At 41.1% G+C, this 14834-nt stretch overlaps 1 protein-coding gene across 4 annotated transcripts in view; it reads left to right on the forward strand.

Annotated features, from left to right (window-relative positions):
• Positions 1-14834, forward strand: part of wnk1b (WNK lysine deficient protein kinase 1b) — a 77627-nt gene that overhangs the window by 817 nt on the left and 61976 nt on the right. For 2 of the 4 annotated variants that reach the window (XM_026361712.1, XM_026361714.1), the window contains exons 1-2: positions 7187-7708; positions 9648-11279. In XM_026361712.1, the coding sequence (XP_026217497.1) occupies positions 10323-11279 (957 nt within the window). In that variant the 5' untranslated portion in view covers positions 7187-7708; positions 9648-10322. Of the gene's footprint in view, positions 1-7180; positions 7709-9647; positions 11280-14834 lie in introns of those variants that run through there. The other 2 variants (XM_026361715.1, XM_026361713.1) reach the window with 2 other exon arrangements.

Genomic DNA, 14834 nt, shown 5'->3' on the forward strand with positions numbered 1-14834 from the left:
ATTATATTATCAGACAATGCAGAAAACCTTACTTACTGTGTGTGGATAAACAGCAGCAGATATGGAAACACACACAGTTACATCCATGTTCATGTGCAAACGTAGCACATGGGAAGATCAAAGTGCTAGTTTGTCACTGACAGGTGAGCAGGTGCACATGTGCCTTCATCTTCCACCCGCTCAGGCAGAATGTGTGGTTCAGCATTTCTTTCTAGGAACCAAACATCTCTCTACACAACATACTCTATTTCCACTCATATTTAGTCTAACAAAATGCAATTATTTTACTTGCAACTTATTTTACAAATACAAATGAGATGTCTTTCATTTTTTCACAAAACTAAACTGTTAAATCTATTTTAACATGAGAGAACAAGTTCTGAAACGAGGGAAAGCACCTTGTTAACGTTTAAGCTGTAACATTAACATGCAAATAATGTTTCATAACGGAGGCAGGAACTGATTTCTTCCTCAAATGTTTAGGTAATTGTTGGATTTACAGAATGACCTTATTGTCAGCAGCCTATTAGCTTAGTTTAACATACAATATCACGCATTATAGCTTATTTGTTCAATTCATACACTATCCAAAGTATGAAAACAAGAAGATTGTGTGGGTTTCCAGGGGATTATGTCTGTTTATTGACTGGTAACACACATAAACACTATCTCTGTATGTGTACTACCACTAGACAGTTTTTGTGTCTTTACTTGGCAGAAATACACAAAGATGTCCCCAAAAAAACAAAACCTTTCACATATGAAATGTTCTTTTATGTGTAGTTGAAAGTGGTTGTTTATCACACCCGTTTCTATTTGTGACTGGAGATTTCACTTCCATTTGTGTCTGCGCCCCACTTCAGGAAAACCCAGGTCCATGGCTGTCATGATGCAGAATGTGTCAACATTTGATTATTACTGTTTAAGTGTGTGCCTCTTCCCTGTGCCCCTTCTGAATCCACTTAACTTTAATAAGATGAGGTCTGCAGTTGCTCCAAATTTATGGAGATTGGATGTTTGGCTGTGCTGTAAATGGCATCTGAATAATTCAGTCACTTCAGGAGGGCTTTGATAAAAACAGGTTAACAAAACAGCCGTTGTGAGAGACATGATTCACATGTGCACACAGACAAACACAGCAATGCTCAACTACATAAAGAATGCTTCTTTTTTCTTATGGTTCACTTGTTGCACCTGCTTTTTGTATTCAAAATTACACCAATTTCAGCTCCGAACACTGTGTTAGTGCACAGACATCGTGAGGGGGACTGTTTTTCACGTGGCTTTAAAATCCTGGCTTTCCAGGAATATATTACATTTCCCCCCCTTTGGAACAGGAAATTTGATTTTTTAAACAGAGCTGCAGATAATCAGAAAATGGTGTGTACTCTCTTTTCTGCTGTCACTCTCAAATACTCATTAAATTATATGGTTATATTTTCCACCTGTTGGAAGCCCCTCTGCACTTTAATTGCAGCGACAGAGACTTGCATATCTGGCTTAACCAGATGACTCACCTGCAAACTGTAGCGTGCATTGACAAACTTTGCACTCACATTTATTGTGGATAAATTTAGCTCTATAGGAGGCCAATTAGTCCAACCTGTTTTATAACTCTAATGCCATACTTCAATGTTTATGACAATTGCTGTTTACAGAATGGGGCTTTGTATTAATGAAAATTATTGTGTACAGCACTTACACACACCGGTTGAGGCAGATTCATGCTGATAGTGGGTCCCTGTACTTACTTTGAAAATCTCAGCAAAACCTTAAAATGATTTGATAATAGTTGTAGACTAACTTCCCTCATACATTTTCTGTAGTCCTAATACACTCAACTCCACCCAAGAGGGAGGTAAAAACAAACAGAAGATTATTATTAACAAGACATTATATTTAAATGCTGTAAAAACAAGTTAGGAGCAAACAAAGCCATTTCTAATAGGATTAGATCAAAAGAATATAATTATCTTTTGTGCTTTTTGCTCTTCGTTAATCACTCTCTATGTATAATCACATTTCTATTTCCTCTCCTCTTCTCTGCTCTCCTCCTCTCACAGATGTTTCCTTTTTGTACAATTACAGTTCAGAACCAAACCACCATGTCATATTTAACCTACTTGTCCCCCCGCAGGGAGAAAGACCTCATTTACGTTAATTGCCTCCAATTTCGACAGTTACCAGGGGACGTGAGAACATATGTAGATGAATTCTGTTTGGTCAGAGCAGAATAATGGGTTTCTAGGAGGTCTGAAGGGAGAAACGTTGAACCAGAGAAGAAAGAGGAAAAGAAGAAAGTGGCAAATGAGAGTTTACTGTGGGATCAGGATTGTCTGAATTTGTCAAATTAGATATGAAGTGAGAATGACACACTGGACTCTTTAGTGACACTGTCTGGTAGAAGTATGTACTGCATGATGATTCTGCACTGATCTAAATCCAGTTAGTGTAGCTTAAGAAAATGTATTTATATCTTAGTCCATTCATATGACCTGTATTATATTTTAAATATGTTGAGCGAACTTTTGTCCCTGCTGAAGGTACATTGCTGTATAATACTGTATTTTTTCTTGAATTAGTACATCATAATATCTACTGATAATACATGTGATTACTTTTTATCCTGCTTTGCTCAGTTCAGCTTAATGCTTAATGCTGTTGCAACACGAGACCTTTTAAACATCCAAAAGGTTGATTATGAAATCCTTTTGGTTCTATTTATCTTGTGGTGGACAGGTACGGGCACTCTGCTCTGTGGCAATGCAACCCCATATGCAGTAGACTGTGATGCATTTCCTTCTCTTGACCTCTGTCCACAATATTAAAAGCACCAGTTATAAAATGATAATGTTTTGGCTGATCAGGGTATGGTGGCTGAACATGCCAATTATAATTGCACAGCATTCAGGCTAGAGATGTTCATGTCATGTGCAATTAAAATAAAGAAACTAAAAAAAGAAAAACATTTATCATGTAGCTCCCACAGTAAGTTCTGCTGAAAAACGCCATTCTTTCGACAGAGATAGACAGGCGACAGTAAAGAGAAAGAGGTGGTGAAACATCACCCAGAAAGACGTACCTGTTTATTTTAAACAACACACACACAGAGTGAGAAAGAAAGAGAGCGAGAGACGACTCATTTGCCTATCTGAGTTGAGCTTCAACAAGTTCTGCAACCTGTTCTAACTTGCCGGGAAGAGCAAATTCTCACTGACATCGGTAAATAAGGTCACAGCTTTCGTCTTTTATCTGTCAGTTATCTAACCTGCACTGACACATGCACACAGACATACGCTCGTGCCCTTGCAGAAATGAAGGGACAGACCAGAAACCACAGGGTGTTTAACATGCAGTGGCAGGTTTTCACATACACCATGTGAAAACCTAAACCGTGACCTTTAGCAGAATTGAGAAATCAGTACTAAAAATACTAAACTAACTAAAAACACTAAAAATAAAATGTGAATAAACTTTTTTGTTTGTTTTTGTGAAACTAAAATAATTCACTTATCTAGTCTGATGACAGATGAAGTTCAGAAGAACAGTTTGCATGATTGCATGCTTGATATGAGAATATGAGAGGCAGAACAGCACAAACTGACACATACACACACACATTGCAATGTCAGCAGCCTTGTTTTTGCATATTTCCCCTCAACAAATTATTGGTTATAGTTCACTATCGAGCTTCCTCTTTTACTTGCTTGTGTGTGTGTGTGTGTGTGTGTGTGTGTGTGTGTAGGTGAGCTGCATGTAGGTGCATTCTTTTAGCATGCACATATCCTTAATAGCACAATGTGCTATAAAACTGTGTAGTGGTGTAGGTAGCAGACAGAAGTTAAACTCTTTAAATGCAAATGAATTAACAGTGTTTAGAACAGATCCACTCGTGTTTCCTCACCAGGAAGGTCAGCTGACACGAGGGCATATCTGAACAGAAAACCTGATGCATGAAAAACAATTAAAAGGAGAATTGCATCCTGTTTTTGGAGTCAGAATGAGCAGGTGAGCGAGTTTTATGTAAACATAACTAAAGGTTGGCAGGCACTGGCATGACTTCAATCACCTATTCGCTTGATAATTGCCAACAAACTATGTCAGTTTTATTTTGCATGTATGGATCATCTACAGTCGGTTAGTGAACACTTATGTTGTCAGAATCAGCCAATGAATTCCAGCTGTTTGAGATGTCAGTCAAGCCAACGTGACCCGTTGGGCTACTTTCTTGAACATCAAACATAATTTTTTTTGCGTCTATTTTTTTTTGCATCTATTTATTAGTTGTTAATAATTTGTGTACATGACATCAACAGCAGCAGAACGCTTAAGAACAGTAGTTTAATAAAATGAGGTCAGCAATCTCTGTGCAGCTCAGGTCTTTTTTCACTAATGCCTTGAGAGTGGTCACCCTAGGGTGCAACTGGCTTTTTTCAGGTTAGTGTCCATGAAACTCTCAGGACTAAAAGGTGTTAGGTGCTCTAGCAGGTAAGCATTTGGCCTTTGGGTCAATGCAGGTACAGGTCAGAGGAGACAGAGGGAGAGTAGAATAAATCACTCATACTGACAGAGTCTTTCAGTCAGGGTCATTTGACAGCTTAATGAATGAAGAGACAAAGGTGTGTTAACGTGTGTGTACTCAAAGAATGCTGCGGCTAAACTCCTGCTGTCAGTTGAAAAGGCCTGTAAATGCCAAAGCGTTGACATCATGCACACGTATGTGTTTCTTTACAGGATTTGTTTTAGTTTTAAACAATATTTTGTCAACTTCCTGTTAACACACTAATGTCCGCAGATCCAGTTTAATCCAATTTAATAAATATACCAAGTACTGCAGAAGAAATGCATTAACAGAAGTGAAACAGCAATAACGACACAGCTATCATTCACTTAGGTTTTTTATGCTTCAGTTCAGTCGTGACTTGCTTAGGACAGGTTAGGAATCAGGAACCAAATTGAATGATGTGCTCTCTACTGAAACACACAGGCCTCTTCATGTTCTGCTGCAATAATAAACTGCGGGTGGTCATGTGAAGATCCAAAACAACAATTCCATGACCCAGTTTGTGTCCCCTGCCAACGACTTAACAAATGCTGGAGTAGGCCACGCAAGAGTCACAGAGAGGAAAACATGATTTGAAATATGACTTCAGGAGTGTTTGCTGGCTGTGTTGTAGCAGTGATGTGGAAGTAGAAGCTCAGATAACAGCTATTTGATAAGATACGGCAATGTTTCAATTAGTCTGTACAGCCTATAGGTAGGTGGTGATTTTAGAGGTATGTTTACAATGCTTACTATTTGAGAAATAACATTTGCATGGATATCTAGAGGTGTTTATGGTTTTTAACTCGTAAAGATTAAAGAAGTCTTTAATAAAAACTATTGCATGAGCTAAAAAAGATAAAGGACAAAGAGATAAAAGTAAATTCTAAGAACTAAATCTGAGCTTCTGTGCCAGCACAGTTACAGTATGTTTAAAACTACTAGATTAATATGCCAAATGAAAACTAATCAATTGTTTAAAATGAATCCCTAAAACAGCTGAAACCACTACATCAGTTATATAATGTTTTAGGAACTTTGTAATAAGGGGGTCCCTCTGGGTGTGGGTTTATTTGTGAGGCTGTGGCGTTAAAATAATTGGACCCCTGCTGTCAAATGCAAACAGGAAGGCCCACAAAGCAGAATGATTATCAGGGCTGGGATGCACACTGGCTCTGCAAAGTATAGGAACTCTTCCCTACTGTGTCTTCTCATGTCTGACAAGCATGTTGCATCTATTACTCTGATTTGATTAATCCTGGCAGAGGCACAGCAGCTCATTGTCAGATCTGACAGATTGACAAACGTCAGTTGCTTTACTGTGGTTATATTCTAATCATAATCTTTAATAGGAGTAGACTTTAGTTAAAAATAAAAACCAATAACACATGAACTAAGAGCAAAGCACTATTATTATTATTATTATTATTATTATTATTATTATTATTATTATTATTATTATTATTATTAAGCTGAAAACAAGAATGGGCTGTTGTACTCATTGAACCATGTTCTGTACCTATTTAAGTCCATATGAGCATAAAGCTTAGACATATTGATTGATTATAAGTGAAGACAAGCATAGAGTATCAGACAATAAGCATGTGAAGGCCACACACACACGCACTCCCACATACTTATAGCTACAGTACACACACACTCACACATACATGCATATGGTCAATCAGTTACGCTTACTGTAGATAAACGTGACCAAGACACAAAACAAAAGCAAATGAACGACATGAGATGGTTCACACTGCAGCTGCAGACTAGCTCCGGATAGTGGAGTCTAATTCTGGTTGGTGGTGTCAAGTCAGTGGAAATAAACAACAGCACTTTTAGTTTTACTTGTCAAAATAAGATTATTATTTAAGAAAATGTGACAACACGTCTTATTCCCATTCCACCTGTCACTATGTAAATTTTGTGTTTCAGTCAGTTTCATACTAGTAATTGTGAAGAATTGCTACTGAATATATTTTAAATAGGTTTGATTAGTGTCACACATATACAAGATTAATATTATTATAGTAAAGGAAACCACATCTTACAGTATTGAAAACAAACGTATTTAACTTATTAATTAAAAAACCTCTTACAACAAACAATTGCAGTTTCTTGTGTCAGTATCGCTTGTAAATCTGGGAAATATAGAGTAAAACAAACGTGTGTGTCTGTGCTTATTTTAGTCAAGAAGAACACAGATCATTTAAAAAACACTGTCTACTCAACCTTACCTTTTTTAAAAAAGAAAGCCTGAGAGCTCACAACAGATGCACACTGTCAGAGAGAAGGTGAGAGATGTTTCCTCTCCATCTCAAGTGGGAACAGCAGGGCCACAGCTGGAGGTCTGCCAGCTCAAATAGAAGCAGAGCTGACTCCTGCATGGAAAAAAAACAAAACAAATCACATGGGACAAATGGTTTGGTGCGCGCAAGACTGACACAGTCTTAAAATAGCTGATGTTTTCATCTTCATTTTGGCTTTTTTGACAACACACAGTCGTGCGGGCTGCGGGTAAGAAACGCTGACTTCCTGTTTTATTTTGAAAGAACACGCCTGTTTCCTGTTTCAACCCGGATTAACAGCGGCTGACTTGACGCGGCTCTCCAGCGTGAAAGCCCCTCCGTCGCCTTGTCGAGTCATCGCCAGAGAAGAGCAGGGAGAGCAGACGGAGCAGACGGAGCCGCCGCCGCTGCTGTCTGCGGGCTTGTACACGGATAATAACTGTGGACCACGGCGGGTTTCGTGCACCGCACAAGAGGACCGGCGGCTGCGGGAGCGGACTGCGCGCCTCCACGGAGGATGTGGTAGCGTGTTGGAGCCAGGCTGCTGGCAAGAAGTGTCCCCGCCGCCGCCGCCGCCGCCGCCGAGACACCGCGGACAACTTAGGCTCTCTGCCCTATGGGAGGTGTCCGTCTGTCGGCTGTAGCTCGCTGCACGTCCCGCTCCCTGCGTCGCTGCTCCGACCGTCGTAGCCGAGTTTGTGGAAATCCTCTTGTATTTCGGCGTTTCCAACAACCAACTGTGGCTTTAACGTGACGCACGTCCACTGACATTTGCGCTGTGTCGGAGCGGACCCCCACTGCAGAGGAGTTCAAAAAGCTTTTAAATCAAGTTTTTACCCCCCCGGGTTTCTTACAGCCCGCACCAGCGACATAGGTAACAGAGCTTTTATCCCTTTATCATGACGCTCTCTCCAAATCGTGACCGGTTGTGTCTTGTTTTTGCCTGTAGGCAAAGTTAGCTGCACAGCCGCGTTTACCCGAGTTCCTCAACAGGCAGCAGCAGCAGCAGCAGCAGCAGCAGCAGCGGTGGTGGCGGTGCTGGTGGTGCTGCTGCTGCTGGAGCCCTCTCTGCACGGTTTAAGACAGGGTTCCTGCACCTTTCCAGCCCACTTAGTAACCTGCAACCTTTTTACATTACTGCAACTCTTTGGCTTCTTATGTTATTTCCCATTAACACCAGGTTCTAATGAGCCCAACCTAACAAATGCAATGCGTGTGGTTTTAATTGTTTGCACTCCTCCTTGTACCTGTGCACCTAAGTCTGTTAATAGCAGAGCAACTGACACATGTAAAACACAGTTACAGCACAAATATGTTATTTTGTACTGTATGCAATTTCATGAAATGCAGAACTCAGCATTTCTGTCAACTTAACATTGTATTTTATAGATTTCTATATGTTTTAATCAGCTATTAGAGTGCAGATAAACTTCAGGGTATTATTTAATGCATTGACTCATTGCTTATTGTAGGTCTTTTATCTGCAACCTGCACCTATGCTTGGCTAGAAGTTGAGACACCTCCTCACTATAAGCCCAATAACTCCAGGCTCCACAGTGTGACGGCTTATTTTAGCCAAAACCCATTCATAACACTGTATTAACATTAATTAATCACCCTTAATTCTCTTTACTCTGACAATATATGAAGCATCTCTGTTACAGTCTTCATGGATATTACTAGGAAATCATCACTATAGATTTAACAGAAATTAATTTGACAACTTTCACATAAAGTGGTCACGCACCATCTGGGTTGATAGATGTGAGGGTGGTTTGTGCAGCTCTCAGTTTACCAATATAGTGTGCACACAGTTGTCTGCAGCAATTTACATTCTCATTCGCAGGCTGAGAATATAGTCGGGTTTAATTGAAGAGACTATAAATGACTCGGTGAAAATACGACGATAATTCTGCATGTTTCTGTGTCATTGTTGATAAGACTTGTGAAAGGGGTTGTTTCAATCATGAATTATTGTACTGGGAATGGTTTCTAACATCATGCAGCAGCAGCAGCAGCAGCAGCAGCACCAGCTTCTGTGCCTCTGTGCCAGCGCCACTATGAGAACAGAGTGGAAGGCATCTGTTTGGTGTTATGTAAGGCAAATTACAAATTCAACAAGCATATTTCTTACTGCCTCCTAAATTTTCTGGAATGCAACATACCTGCATACTGTCCTCAGATATGCTTGTAGTTTCTGCTCACTAGTTTTCTCCCTTTCTCTCTCCCTCTGAGTGTCCCTCCTGCTCGCCACGTTAAGCTGTTGAATTTCCACAGAGTCGTCTGACCTTGAGGTCAGCCAGGCTGTGGTGACTTTGGGCTAAATTTGGAACGTGGAGCAATTAGGCCTACACTCCACTGCATCACCCTACTGTATTAAATACACAGGGGCAACTGGGAGATCGGGATGGGATGCGGATCTCTTTCTTGTTAACAAGCTTGAGTTGGAGATTAAAGATCATGCTGGGCTTAACCAAAGTCAAATGTTTAGTGATAAATCCCAAACCGAGAGGAGTGCAGGAGTTCTTTGTCGGCCACAGATCTGAATGCTTTTTGGGCAGACTCGATTTAAAAATGAGGCAGCGTCACTCCTTAATAGTAATCTCTCCTTTTCATCCAGCTGCTCCTCTGCTGAGTGTATAAGAGCGAGAAGTGTCTGCAATCAGCTAGCCAACTGTACGTTAGTGTATGTAAACGCACTGACTTGCAGCCAAACCTGTGGCAGCCTTTGACTGATGTTCATTACTCACCCTACTTATATTTCTTTTATCACTGCTTTAACAGCTGTCTCTCCTCTCTGTTCTTATTTCCAGCCACAGAAACGGAAGCAGACAAAAGTGGGCCAGGCTAGGCCTCACTAGCCTTCGGTCTGGTCTTACCAGGCCCACCAACAACTACTCCAAGGAACCTTACCCTTCATTTGTGATCAGACCTCCAACTCGAGCTGTAATTGCAACACTAGTTTATCTCATCAGCCTTTGGGAGACCATGCTGGTCTGTTAGATTTCCAGTCCTTCCATGTTGTGCTGGTTGCTCTTTGGATGTTGGCAGCAGGATGGATTCAGGTGTTGATTTGACGAGTGTCACCTCATTGCAGCGTTTGTACCCCCCCTCCTTTGACTGCCTTTTGTCCTTTCCCTCCCAAATCTTTAAGAGAAAGCCCCTTTGTCTCTCCTGGGGCTTCCCTGAGCCCTGTACGGAAGGGCCTTGGAGGAACTGTTGGTTGTGTTGTTGAAACAAAGTGACATTGCAAAGAGGAATTGAAGTTACTAAATCCTTACTGAAAACTACACAATACAACAAAGTGCTACATTCATTGGTTTTGATTGATGCATTTGCTTTAACCCGTCCCCTTTGCTTTTCCTGGAGTTTAATCAGAAGATTTTTACACATAAGTGGCTCGGATTACTCAAAAAGCCTTATTTATATATATATCTATAGATATATATTGATTTTTTTTCTTTTGTTGTCTTCTGAATCTTGGAAGAATGTCTGAAAGCAATAGCAGCAGCAAAGAGGTGAAATTCATTGCCCCGGCTCATCCTCCACCTTCTGCCTCCCTCTGTCCATCGCCCCAGACCCCCCAAAAGAATGTGAACAGCTCTGCCAGTTCAGACTCGAACCTGGCGGAGAAGCTCGGTGGACAACCCGAGGTCCATCGCCGGCGCCACACGATGGATAGAGACTCAAAAACAGCGGAGCACCGCTTCTTCCGCCGGAGTGTCATTTGTGACTCCAATGCCACAGCTTTGGACCTGCCCAGCAAAGCAGCTGTGATACTCACCTCACCTCCAGACCGTGAAGATGGGAGCACCTTCTTCTCTCTACAGCCCCCAGGTCCTCTATGTGGGGTACGAGATGTTGAAAGTGGTGAGGCCCAGAGAGGTTCCTATTTACAGAGCATGACCCTTCAGCCTAGTCTTGGTGTTACAGGAGCACTTACAGAGGGACACATAAAAAATGACGGGGAAGATTTAGGCGTGGGCAGTATTACGGTTTATGTTCCCACTGGTACCAGTGTTGAACGTAGTGTAGACGGGGCAGTAAAGGAGCCGAGCCTGACAGTATTGGATGTTACTGATAAAACAGTAGGCAAACAGCCTGACACGACATTGTGTCCTAGAGGCTCTGAGAGCACTCAACATGTGGCAAAAGATGGAAAGGTGATAGAGCATGTGGATGAGGGAAATGTTAGTAGTCCGACAGAAGAGAAAGAGAGGGAGACAGAGGAGGAGAAGGGGTTGGCGAAAGCACGAGTGGAACAGAGAGAAGCAGAGAAACGAGTACAAGAGGATATAGAGGAGGTGGAGACGAAAGCTGTTGGAACATCACCAGATGGGCGCTTTCTGAAATTTGACATCGAGATTGGAAGAGGGTCCTTTAAGACTGTCTATAAGGGACTGGATACAGAGACTACTGTGGAAGTGGCATGGTGTGAACTGCAGGTAAGACACAGGAAACCTTATTCACCTTTATTGTTTCTGCTGTCTCTTCCTGTTTATCTGGTCAAGTGTATGATGACTTTTTGATGATGTTGTCACCGTCCCTCTAAATTTCATCAGACAGTCTTCTGTCATTTGCTCATTTTCTGTACTGTATGCTACATTTCTACATTGAGATTCTGAGATGTGAGAATTTCCTGCTGACTCAGCTGCTTTCCTGTGTAAATATTCATGAAATGAGATCACAGTCTGATTGAGGTTGATACTGGTGCAGATTACATTCTAGGTAAAGCATATTTCATGCTTTGATTTTTTTGAAGGGCCATCCTCCTACCAGCAAGCTGCAAAGTTCAACAGGAAAACAGTTTATTCTGATATGTTAGCGTCTTATTCTAAGCAGAACAATGAGGTGCTATAGTTCATGGTCAGAACACATTCAAATCAATTTGGGCTTGGATTAATTTATCTCACTTTTGAGTTGCTTTGAATTGAATTTTGGTTGAATTTCCTCTTGGGTGATGAGTGAAGGGTGTGATTTTGCTGAGATCGGGCGTGAATGTCAACACATAGCACAATATATTTGAAGACACCCAAATGGTTGTTTTTCCCCTTTATTCATGGCTCTTGAAAACATAGTTACAAGATGTCTTAGTTCCCCAACACACTGTCTAGGGCTCATGTTGATTTCTTTATATGGCCACATCTGCATTCAGCTAACCTGCTTTGGCTCCATGGTATTAACAGTTGATTTATGTGTGTGAACGGATGTTGTGGTGAATCAGATTACCACTACCACACATTGCATAAATGAGTATAGAATAAGGAAAAGCGTGCTGAACAATGGAGTCCTAAATGTAAGTGCTGATGTGTGGGTTTTGTTTCCTGATGTCTGTGTCCGTTTGTTGTGCCTGCTTCACATCTGTAGTATGTAGGGTGGATTTTGAGGACAGCATTATCCAGAAGGTTAGAGAAGTTGGACTGTGACTCGTGACTTCCTTGTTGAAATCCTTAGACACGACAGATTATTTCCTAACTGCTTCAGCTTAGTTTCTTTATGTCCAGAGCAAGAGTGGTTGTACTTAGCCGCAGCAAGCTGCTTTCAAGCTCAGTCTGCAGGTCCTGTACATAAATGTTAACAAAAAGGTATTTATGGAAAACACAAAACAGGATGGCAGACAATTCACTATAGGCCGCTGTTGCTACATAATGATGCATTGATGCAGCTTTTGCAGTGAGTGTATTTCAGAAAGAGAGAAACAGAAAGTGTGGAGGAGACATGCAGAGGAGCCTAATCTATCTACTGTGGTAAGAGAGGTGACTAAAAGCAAAGAAAATGGACCTTGCTGTCACAGCTAGTCTTGTTGACAAGTAGGCACAGAGAGATGTGTTCATAAGTTGGCGATGTAGAAATAACAGTCTCAGCTGGTCATATGACATACAGGGCACTCACTGAGGTTTTAGTGGAGGAAGAAAACAATGACACGGACTCATGTGGAACTTGCTTATTGTGGTCAAACACTCATCACTGTGCCAAGAAAGTTGTTCATTTTCCTGTCTGTTATACTACACGGCATGAAATACTATGAAGAGGGTGCGACATAATTGATAGATTAATTAGAACCAGAGACAATCAGATGAGGTGACTCTGTAATTAAGTTTTTGTGTAAATCTGCATATGTTTTCTCTGTGCAGTTATTTCCTCTGGGAGTGCACAGTTGTTTTTCTATCATCTCCATCACAAGATGCTCCTCGAGTCCTCCTGAATCCCAGGAGCTAAAATCAGCTTCGCCTGATTCCCTGCATCTAGGAAACGGTAGTTTGTTTATCAGAAAACAGACTGTCTGGTTCTTTCTGTCTGACACAGATGCCTCTTTCTTTCTCTCTTGCTTGTGAAAAAGAACGGAAATAACTTTATGATTCTTGACCGTGTTCTGTGTCAAGGAGGTCTGTCAGGTCAGATTCAAACCTCAGGGTGATCTTGATGCTAAGGTAAGGACAGGACAGGAAGACATGTTCGAAACATTTGATAATCCAGCATGTATGAGTTATGAGGTTATTTAAGGCTTTATGTATACAGAAACAAGCCCTTCTTTGTAAAGCCTGGAAATCATTTATGTGTGTGTGTGTGTCTTTATTATTTTGTATCCAAATTTAGCTTAAATGCTTTTATTTTGAGGACATTTTAGCCAGTCTTTATATCTTCATTTCAAAAAGAGCATTTTGCTGGGTTAAGGAGGCGATTAAGGGTCAGGATAAAGTTTTAGACATTTAGTTGTGATGGTTTGGGTAAGGGGCTCAGGAATTATGTCAATGAGCAAGACAAGCGTGTGTTTGTGTGTGAGACAGAGATGACTGAGCAACTTCTGACATGCTTTGAATGGTAGGAATAAAGTTACACATCCAACCAGTCACCTTCTCTCATTGGGTGGGCATGGCAACTGGAGATCTGTGGGAGTTGAGATCATCTGGAACCTGCTGCTTTTCTGTATGTGCCTATATGTGTGTTTGTACATATGTTTGTGTGTATATGGTGTGTGCCCATCTCCCTTGAGATGGTCTGCATATGTACGCATATGTATTTGTCAGTGAGCTGTGGTTGTTTAACTCTTTGTGTGGCTGTTTCAGAGATAGATCTGTGTGGCATTTGATCCAAAGCAGGTTAATGTCTGCATCTAGAGGAAATCATGCTGTAGAGGGTTGGAAACAAAGAAGCGAGAAGAAAAAGAGAGCAGAGAGTTGTTTTATTGAAGAAACCGACTGATGAAGAGACAGAGAGGAGAGAAATAGGAGGAAGGTCACCCAGTAGCTTATCTTGGTCAGCAGGATGGTAGATGATGGATTGGAATGAAAACGACTGATCCATTTTCTCCACAATGAGAAGAAATGGACAGAGGGGAAGAATTAGTCTTTTTCTGGCTCCATAGTTGTTCAATGAATGTGACACTTGTGTTTGTAGTATAATGTCTGTTAAAAACATGTAAAAGTCCACAGGCGTCCTTTCAGTTGTCTCACTAGCAGGAAAACTAGCATATGTTCTGGAGTATCTTTGGCTTTGTGGATCATAAAATGATGAAAACTGATTTTTTTTTTTTTTTTTTTGGATGAAACCATCAGTGTGGCCTTTAGGGAAAGATGGCTTGAAATGAGAAGCACTTGAGGAAAGCAGCAAGCTGTTATGGTTAACACACAATCACAATAACTCTCAGTATGTGGCAGCAGATCTGCATACTGTACATGCTCCATAAAACTGTGGTATAGTTCGAAATGTGAGTCGACTGAGGGGGAAAAAGACAGTAAGGACAGGAAGGAGATAAATGCAGTCTCGTAAGCGAGCAGAGATAGGGGTTTAGAGGTCACAGCTCTGTCTGCTGGGTCAGAAGCAATCACCAGGAGCTTTACCAACATTTAGCTACCATTGGCAGATCAAGTAAAGAAGTGAAATAGAGATTTGATGAAATGAACTGAAAAAAATAGAGTTCAGTGAGAGAATAGAGAAATGGGAAACATGGGGAGGAGGAAGGGAGAACAAGTGGAAGAGAAAAGACAAAGGAAATGAAA

Source organism: Anabas testudineus, chromosome 23, assembly GCF_900324465.2.
Source record: "Anabas testudineus chromosome 23, fAnaTes1.2, whole genome shotgun sequence".
Taxonomy (NCBI): domain Eukaryota; kingdom Metazoa; phylum Chordata; class Actinopteri; order Anabantiformes; family Anabantidae; genus Anabas; species Anabas testudineus.